The 10,046-nt window shown below is 48.2% G+C and overlaps 1 protein-coding gene across 2 annotated transcripts in view; it reads left to right on the plus strand.

Annotated features, from left to right (window-relative positions):
* Nucleotides 1-262: 262 nt before the first annotated feature.
* LOC134072281 (zinc finger protein 665-like) overlaps nt 263-10,046 on the plus strand; it is a 17,205-nt gene continuing 7,421 nt past the window's right edge. The window contains exons 1-4 of one of the 2 annotated variants that reach the window (XM_062528882.1): nt 263-346; nt 2,895-3,031; nt 3,268-4,249; nt 4,633-5,074. In XM_062528882.1, the coding sequence (XP_062384866.1) occupies nt 2,900-3,031; nt 3,268-4,249; nt 4,633-5,074 (1,556 nt within the window). In that variant the 5' untranslated portion in view covers nt 263-346; nt 2,895-2,899. Of the gene's footprint in view, nt 347-2,891; nt 3,032-3,267; nt 4,250-4,632; nt 5,075-10,046 lie in introns of both variants that reach the window. The other variant, XM_062528881.1, reaches the window with a different exon arrangement.

Below are 10,046 nucleotides of genomic sequence, written 5' to 3' on the forward strand. Positions count from 1 at the left end.
TCGTTTAGCCTACTACTTTATCTAGAAAAATCAAGGTGCTCCTCCTTAAAAAAGAAACGACTACAAAGCACACTTATGTGTAGCCTGATGCACATAAACAGTAAGGTAATATAGGCTACATGAAAGTGTATTCATAGATGGACACTGGACCGCATAGACAGTAAAAGAAAGATGGACAGTAAAAGAAAAGTGCCTGACTGTCGCTGACAGATGACGCTAATTGAATAGCTGTGCTTGTTTACTATTGGCTAGTACTCGTAGCACTCCAACCAATCGAGTACAGGGATGTTGGCAATTCGCTACTCGTCGCAAGAAAGATTGTGTTAATAACTGTGGCTACGGAAAAGTAAGTAAAGCTATAAATTACACAGATACAAGTATATCGTTCGTGATTTATTCGAAATGCGTCCACTGTCGACTGTCGCTGCCATGTGCGATACTTTTTTGCTGTTTTCACTGTTGCCACCGGACAAGGGACATAGACATTTGGCGTGGCAAGGAGCGGCCATTGTACCATAGAATCCACAATGGCGTTGCAGACTTTGTGGAGACAGCTGGGATAGCAGATATTGGTTCATCAGAATCGATTAATTATTTTTCAGTATTGTTTCTTACTATTTGGGCACAACATTGAGTTGTTCATTTGTATTATGACAACACATAAAACGCGAGTCCGCCCGATTTTCCCATGCTTGGCTTTTTACAATATCTTGCTGTAGAAGATAATGATAATCGGGAACAAATCTTTTTTTTTTGCAAGAATTAACGTTTTACGAACTAACCTGATTCAAATTAAACTTAGGCCTTGAGAATAGATTCCTTGAACAGGTTATTCTAGAACTCCACCAGGGGGAGACGTAACCTCATTTTTGCTCTTGGATGCAAAATCCACAATGTAATTTTAGAAAGCACCCATATTAATATGCTATGACCATCGACCCTTACGCCTTTCTTGATTTCTCATGGCTTGAATTGTTCAGAAAATCAACCTTCATAGGTTTAGGGTTTGACAAGTTGCATGCTTCTGGTGGCCTTAGCCATCCACACAGATTTTGCTGCTGGGGGATAAAGTGGTGTTGCCTGGAAACAACCTACACATTAACTGCCAACATTTCTCTCCCTAATTTGCTTTAATCAGTAAAGAAAGATCTCCCCTCTAGTGCCTTGTGCCGAGCGCAAGCAGAACTCCGTGCCAACGCTTTTAGAGGATTAAAAAACAAAATGGTTTCATCTCCTTGCAAAATCCTCGCTGTGTGCACATTATGTGCCGTTAGACCGCCGGGCTTCATCACCAAAGTCTGTCAGTCTCTCTGCCTCCCAGCTAAACTTGCTGTCATCATGGGTGCCAATGCCTTTCTATCCAGCACCGCACTGTTAACCCTTTCACTGCCAGCCTATGAGTAGCTCTCTAACCCAGAGCTAAGGGAGTGAGTCATGTGCCCTTTCCCCTTGTGAAACAGAGTCGTGACGAGGAGATGCTCATCTCCACTCTCTTTAGGTGGAAGCGGCTTCAGAAGTGATGCTTCTGCGAGATGACTTAATGAGTGAGGTTGACCTGCCTGCCATCTGGTTGTAGCCTACTAAAGGCAACCTTGACATGATTTGCCTCAATAACAAAAGAAGAGAATTAACAGCACGAAGGTCAAATGTTAATTTGCAAGAGGGCAGGGGTGTCATGTTGCCATCATCTCTTTGCTTAAGGCCACACTGGGGAAAAAACAATCAATTTTAGATGTACTCTGTATAGAATGATGGCATGATAATGGATAATATGCGGCCTATTTAGTGTGTCATTCTTGATTGAACAGAAGAATCTTCTAGAAATCTCACATTACAAACACCTAGACATGAGAGCGTGGAGGTGGAGGCAAGCCACGCAGACGTCTGAACCTGTTGCCAGTGTCAGCGTGAAGGCACAGAGTGCACAGAGCAGGTGTATCGAACGATCTCTCATATCCCGTCGGAGTCTGTTGCGGGTGAAACGCTTGCCGCCGCCAGCAGTGCACACGGCACAGGAAATGACATCCATGCTGGCGCTATCTAAATCCTGATTCAATGGGCAGATCACCAGGTGTTCCTCTCATCGAGGCCGCCGTGTCATTGTCATTACGGCGCCTTGATAGACGAGCAAGCCACTGGAGATGGAACAAGGAGATAGCTAGACGTTCACAACCAGCCGCACAAAACAACACACACACACACACACACACACACTCACACACACACACACACAGAGTTACAAACATACTCAGCTACATGCTGAGGCACTTAAACAGCGGAGCGCAAGCGGTTGAGCATGTGCTCGTGTGATCCGTTCTGCACGGCAGGTCATTGTCTGCTCGTTGCATATGTGCGTGGGGGTGGCGAATGGGTCCTCAGCCAAACTGTTTGTGAATGGCCATCTGTCTGCAGCAGTAGGCTTCTCAGACAAACACACCGAGAATCCAATAAAGACGAAAGAGAGACACAGGGACAGAGAGAGAGCGAGGGAGAGCGAGAGGGGGAGAAAGGAAAGAGGGAAACAGGAAAAACGAGGGACTCATGCCGGCTGTTTCACACCCAAGGGCCCTGGATTGCACAGCTAATGTCATTCCAGTTCCAGCATGTCGTTCTTTCTGCTCTCTCTCTCTCTCTCTCTCTTACCACCAACATGTGCTTGGTGAATGATTAGCGGCACTCAGCTTGCCTCTAAGTATAGCTGCCTTTTTTGGGTTGATTGCATGTGTTAGAGTGTTCCTCCTAAAGTAGGCTTCATTTGTCAGGAAGTGATCACTGATGAGGCCGTAGTTGTGTACGTGCTCTTTGGCCACTGTACTTTGCATTTAAAAGTAAAGTTATTTGCTCTGTGTGTTTGGCGTCGGTCGTAACTGGTCACTGTATGTTTTCCAAAGCAGGGGAAATGGATGGCGAGGCCTCCCTGTACATGTGCCCCTGCTACAAACTCTTCCAGTCGCTCGAGGAGGTGCTTGTTCATCAACTTACCTGTCAGACTGCCAACGAGGCCGTAGCTCCCCCTCCTGCACAGGCTGAGGTACTGCAGCTCTCTCTCAGTGGAAATCAAGAGTGAAAATCACTGGAGTTCAGGCTCATCTAATTAATCTGTCTTGATACTGATGCTAATGTCACTTTAATTCATGGTTCACGTCTCACTGGGCAGCCGAAAGCCCCATCTGTTCTTTGTTCATTCATTTAATTCACTTCATTGTTCAGTGTACAACTCTCACGTAAAATCTCCCCTGTTGTCTTCCCTGCTTCGCTTTCTATCAGCTCCAGGCTGCTGAATTGTATGCAAATGCTCCCGCCGGACAGTCCGTGTCCGCTGGCCCGGCCCAGGCTGGTCCTGATCCACATCACCAGGCCCTGGACAGCCCGTCGGCTATTGTTCCAGATCAGGCGCCGGGCCAGCACTGTCCCCCGGCGGCGGTGGACGCGGCCAAGCTCAACGGCCTGCTGCTGGGCATGCGGCCTCCCCCGAGGAGGGCCTCGCGGCAGGCCGCTCCGTCCGGCGCACCTGCGGCCGCGCCGCTGATCCGCTACCAGTGCGGCGAGTGCGGGCTCCTGTTCGAGTCGCTCCCCCTGTGGCAGCGGCACAACAAGCTTGGCCAGTGCGGCCAGGAGGCCGGGCAAGAGCCACGGGCGCAGGAGGAGAAGCTGGCGGAGGGCGGGAGAGAGAGCGAGAAGAAGGAGGCGGAGGAGGAGAAGAGCGAGAGCGTCGACATGGCTGAACCCGAGCCCCAGATGAAGGTCGAAAGGATGGAAGAGGGGGAGGAGGAGAAGGTCGAGGTGTCTCAGTGCGGTGAGAAATTGCCGACCTTTGACCATTCCTACCAGGGGAAAGAGGCGGGGCTAGAGGGAAGCTCCAAGGACGAGGCAATAGCAGAACACGAGCAACAGACACGAGAGGTTCCGAGCTCCTCCAAACGTGGTTCCGAGTCATCCCCTTTGGCCTCTGTGGAGCCCCAGGTATCTTCCGCCTCGGACGAGACGAGTCTGGACCGGACGTTCCTGTGTGTGTGCTGCGGGGCAGCCCTCGGCTCCCTGGAGGCTCTGGCCAGCCACCGCAAGGCCCGCCACGGCCTAGAGGGGGCGCTGCACTGCTGCCAGGTCTGCGGGAAGGAGTTCATGAACACCACACTCTTCCTCTATCACCAGCGGCAGCACCGGCACCAGGGCCCGGCGCCGTCCACTGAGACCTCCCCGGCAAAGGCTGGACTGGTCAGCCAAGGGTCTATCCCCCAAATGAAGTCAGGTGGTTGGATCACGTTTCATTCTATCGTTGTTGACACTTCATTGTATGTGTTGATTGTAGTATGGATTTATGTCAGTCATCAGCATTTCTGATGCAAAGTTAAGCTCTCTAAACAACCATACAGTCTACCCTAAAAAAGTAGTGAAGTTTTCTCTCAGAACTCTTAAGTTGTATTCTATAAATACATGTGTACGATGCCAGTCTAATGACTAATGTTATTTCAAATCGTTGCATGAAATCAACAGCCATTTTGATTCAAATTACTTTTGGTTGTCTTGGTAACTGTCCATGCAAGTCTATATCAAGTCAAGTCAGTTGCTTGTAGATCAGAAGCACTTTTGAACTGTATTTGTAAAAAATGCTATAAATGTTATACTTTATAGAAACAGGTGGAGAGGGAGCAGTCGTAACCACGGAGACTGAGACTGATTCAAGTGTCATCCATCCCCATCCTATTGGTGCCGTCTCTGTGCTGTCTGCCAATGTTGAGCCGTGTCCCCACTGCGGCCAGACCTTCAAGCGCCGGTGCCACCTGCGCGCTCACCTGCAGTGCCACTCGGGCCGCAAGCCGCACCGCTGCGACCTCTGCCCCAAGGTCTTCGCCTACAAGAGCAACCTGGGCCGCCACCGGCACACGCACGGCGGCCACGTTTGCGAGCGCTGCGGCCGTGGCTTCGCGCACGCCGGCTCGCTCAGGCAGCACGCGCTGCTCCACGAGCGGCAGGACGCCCGGCAGCAGGCTGGACAGGAGGGGGAACCGCGGCCGTACGCCTGCGCCGACTGCCCGGCCAGCTTCCGCACGCAGGGGCAACTGCAGGTGCACAGGTGAGGTTTTCAAATGACTGTCACTCAAATGATTTTCCAGGGGTCACAAATAATGGTAATTAGCCTATTTCACAAGATGTCGCCACTGTGTAAACTAGGGATGCAACGGTACAGTTTTGCCACGGTTCGGTTTGTATCACGGTTTTTGGGCCACGGTAACGGTTCGGTTTCAATATATCAATATTATCTTGGCTCTAGCATACAGGAGGCTATATTTGCCTTTTCTATTTCAAATCAACAATGTGCTTCTACTTACACTTGCAGAGAAAATATTAAATGCATAGCCTGACACAGATGAAGCAGAATCACAAAAATTTATTAAAAGAAAAGAACACCATCATTGCCTTCTGTCATAAACAGGCAATGTTAGGCTATCCATAGTGCAGTGCAGCATAAAGTAATGTGTAGTTATTTATTTAATAAACTCACTGTTCTTCACACATTTAAAGAAAATACTTAACTGTTATACACCCTCAAAAAAGTAGTGAACAATTCTGAAAATCTTCTCAAAATAATTGGTGAGGTAGTATTATGTGTAGTTTCAAATGGATATTTGATTTGGGAGTGCCTGCCCTGTCCTCTTTTATGAACGTAAAAAATGTAAACATAGACAAAAGTGCAGTGCAGCATTAAAAATATTAGAACAATGAAATGAACATTATTGCAACCTGTTGTCAGGGGGGGGGGGGGGGGGGGCAATATTCCGAGAAGAAAGTGGCAAATTTGCCACTTCACAAAGTGTCTGTTTCCCCTGTGTCTCCTGTCGTGTGTGTGTGTGTGTGTGTGTGTGTGTGCGTGTGTGTGCGAGAGAGTTGTGTGATTGACGAGTGGACGAGCGATTGACTGATTTAGCAGTGAGTTTATTGTTTTTCGAGTGGACACCTCCCGCTGCCCGTAGCCTAGCATGTACAACGTCAGGAAAATAAATGACCCGAGTTTGGAATGACATGTCAGCCTCCCCATCTCCTATAACCTCCCATCCCTACAATATTTTCCAGTAAACTATCAAAAAGAGAATACACTCAGCAGTGTCGGCGTCACGCTTTCTTAGGCTGCTCTAGCGAGCAATCAACGCAGGGCAGAAACCACCGGTTACACTGTTACACACAGACTTTATAATGTGGCAAATTTTCGACCTTCTAAAGTGGCAAATTTGCGTCTTTACAAAGTATATATACGTGGCCCTAATACGCCGTCGTATTCGTTATGTCTTTGGGAATTATAGGAATATTGTTGTCGAAAGGCTGCAGCAATGGATGGTTGGGTTTTCGGTGGCAAACTAACTCTCCGTGCTGCTCCACTTAAGGTTACAGCCGGGTGATGAAGGCGCAAGTGGGCCGACATGTTGGATGTGTTATCTTTATTAGGTGATCGTTGTGAAGCAGTGCTTGCAATGCACACTGTGCTTTGTTTACTGACGGTCTTTTTGCCTTGTTCGTGGGCTACTTCAAATGTCGCCATGATCATGCAGCCGCCGGTAAAGTTTGTTTCTTCTCACATGACTCCTTCATTTGCATTTCAACGCGCTTATTGGCTCTTGGGAAATTCAGTAAAATTCTGATTGGTTGTTGCAAGGTTGACGAGAGGCAAGCTGAACAGTCAGAGAAAACGCATCCCCCGGGTCCTAAGCACTCCTCCCTATCGCTCCCAGGCTACGCGCGCGCAATAACCTTGTATTAAATAAAAAGTTTAATGTCGCGTATACCGAAATATTGCGGTTTAGGTGAGTCTATTGAACCGAACAGGCCAAACCGAACGGTTCAATAAATTATTGAAAACCGTTGCATCCCTAGTGTAAACTAACTTCCTCTGGAACAGCTCAGTCTACAGGAAAGTCAGAAACAGGAAGATGTTTTACCCTGCCAATTAAGGCATCATTAACATCAACTAGGCAAGACACCTGGACACTGAAATTGGCTCATTGGGTTGAAATAAGGTTTAAGGGTTTATGGTTTAAGGTGTAGCGCCTAAAGGTTGTTCTCCTGACCTTTGCCCTGGAAGAACTACGCTTTAAGGGCTCTGTGTTACAGAGAAGATTACTACGTTGCTAAAGGGTCCAATGGACAACGCTTCATCAGACGGCTCTGAATTGGACCTAACTAGCAAGCTGCACTCTTTTTCTTTCAGTGTATCTATTTTCTGCTTTTGTTTTGGTCTATTTATCCTATCTTGCTAAAGAAATTCATTTTCTCCTTGGTCACACCAGAGTTGTACATCACTGCATGCATATATTGAACAGGCCTAATAGGTATGGACAAAGTGAAACAATAGCACTACGAGCAGGCCTGCTGCATATTAAGCAATATTGCCTTCTTAGCACAAACGCAGGAGCGACTCTAGCATGTGGATAGCGGCTCAGATGTCCCCCTCTCAGGCCCTTAGCACGTAATGCAGATTGGCATTTGTAGGCCAGTCTTAGCGAATGCTGCTAGCTGCATCCCGGCGCTCCCGTTCTCAGGCCAAGTGTTTTACGGCGTGTCCAATGAGATGCTCCTCCGTCTCTGAACCAGCCAGCAGCGGTGGCTGGCAGTGTCCCCTCGAAACGGGCTCCCAACTATAGGATGCCAGCTCTCCACTCCTCTGTCCACACAGGGCTGCTTGTTATCACACATACACACACACACACACACAGACACACACACACACACACACACATACACACACACTGACACACACACATACATCCCACCCTGCCCCATGCCAGGGGCTGGTGTTTGGATGAGGCGCTCGAGCGCGCGGAGCACTCCGGAACACTCCCGTCGTCAGGCCGGGCCGCGTGAGCGGAAGTAATCCCTCCGTGACACATCTCATTAGCTTTCATGGGGGGCCCCTGATTTCCAATCCGATTAAATCCCCCATTAAAACAAAAACCTGTGCCCGCGCGCTGCCCTCTCCTCCGCCAACGCAACAACAACAACAAAAAAAAACAAAACGCACATCCCCATTCCCCTTCTTGCAGGCCAAGCCGTGGGTCCAGCAAGGCAGGCAGTCCGCCCAGTGGTATCACGCGCACCCCCCCCCCCCCAAAGTCCCCCCAACACACCCCTCCAGTACACGCACAGACACACACGCACACTTCATGAATTTGCAAAAACATTGTGATGTTTTCGATGTAACAACCGCCGTCCTGGCCATCCTCTCCCCCCCCCCCCAGCTCCCTAACGGCACGTCGGCGGCTCGGAAGGAGTCTCCAGGGTGCCCGAGAGGAGCCGGCGCAGCGTGACGCCGTCCCTAAGATGGAGGGGCGCAAGAAAGAGAGAGAGAGAGAGAGTGAAAGAGAGGGAGAGAGAGAGAGAGAAAGAGAGAGCGGGGAGGGAAACGTCTTCCCGCTCCACGCTCTTTAATGTTATTTTTATAGCGCTATTAATTCCACATTGTCATTTTCACTCGACTTGCCTGACCGCTTAACCCTCTCCCCCTCAGCCTTTCTGAGAGAGAATGTGAGAAGAGAAAGAGGGAGAGAGAGAAAGAGAGAGAGAGAGAGAGAGAGAGAGAGAAAGAAAGAGAGACAGAGAGCTCGCTCAATAGACCAGGACGAGTGGTAAACTCGATGACGGCCACGTGCGCTATGCCAGCCGCTACGTGTTTAAAATTAACTGGGAAGCACTTAGCCAAGGGGCTTGATTATATGGAAATTTTGTCCAGATTCGCGAACAGCATGTAGAGATAATTTGCTGTTGGCTCTCTTAAAATGAATAGTTGAACACAATGAGTCTTGATATACATATACTTTGTGCCACCCTTTCCTGCCCCTCTCTTTTCTCTCTCTATCTATCTCTCTCTTTCTTTTCTATCGCTCATTCTTGCTCTATCTGTCTACCTGTCTGTGTTGATGGAAGGAGAGGCTGAGAGTAGTAGTCTGTAAGTGCAAACTGCCAACTGCATAATGACCAGTGTGTCAGGATGCCGGCCTACCTAACTACAGGCAAGATGACAGCAGGAGTCCACCTTCAAGAAAAGAAAGGGGGGAAAACTGGCCCACTTCCAGGAAATTATACGGGAATATAGTCATTATTATGCAGAGGGAAAATGAGTCAAGGTGCTATTCATCAAATTATTCACCCTATTTAAAATTTACATGAAAACATTGGGTCTCATGAACCAACATTGTCTTTGATTCCTCTTATATTTCCTCTTAATATTCTTCTGTCAAGAGAATGGGCAAGAGAAGTCAACTCCAGATAGCAAACATTCTTAACCGCCCAAATCTGCTCTTGCACTGGTGTACACTGAATGAATCTCACTCTGATCATAAACTAGAGGCGTGTGGCCAGTTGTTTGATTTTAGCATAGGGAACTGTGAACTACTTAACATACGTGGCTTGAATCAGGTACTGATTCAACTACTCTAGGAAAAGCAACAAAGTGCAGTATATGAAAGTTAAAGAGTATTCTCGCCATTTTTGAAGGACTGTTTCACTGTCTGTCTGAGCAGACTGCAGCCTACATACCGGTAGTTATTTCAGTTGAGCTTGGTGGCAGAATAGACCTAGTTAATGGCAAACGACAAAACGTTTTGTGAGCTGTACGCCGAAATATCCGTATAAAGCACTCGATTTGACAAAGAAGTTTTCTATTATCATATGATGTGATGTACCCCCTTTTTTGTGCCACTACTGCCCCACCCATCAAATGTCTTGGTAACTGTCCATGCAAGTCTATATCAAGTCACGTCAATTGCTTGTAGATCAGAAGCAAAATGTAGGGGATTGAAAGTGCAGGGAAAATCAAATGTAGGGGAGTGAAAGTGGCTCAATGGTGTTTTTTGCCCCCAACGGCACCTTCCAGGCAACACAGCCTAAAAGGCACTATACCTTTAGCCTATTCCTAACCCTAACCCCCTCAACCCTCATCCTACCCCTAAACTGAGGGGAGTAGTGCCTTGAATGCAGCGCTGCCTGGAAGGCACCATTGAGGGCAAATAATACCAAAGACCGTGAAAGTGCAGTCCAGTGTCTGAGTATATAATTTG

Source organism: Sardina pilchardus, chromosome 24 (assembly GCF_963854185.1).
Source record: "Sardina pilchardus chromosome 24, fSarPil1.1, whole genome shotgun sequence".
In the NCBI taxonomy this organism is placed as follows: Eukaryota; Metazoa; Chordata; class Actinopteri; order Clupeiformes; family Clupeidae; genus Sardina; species Sardina pilchardus.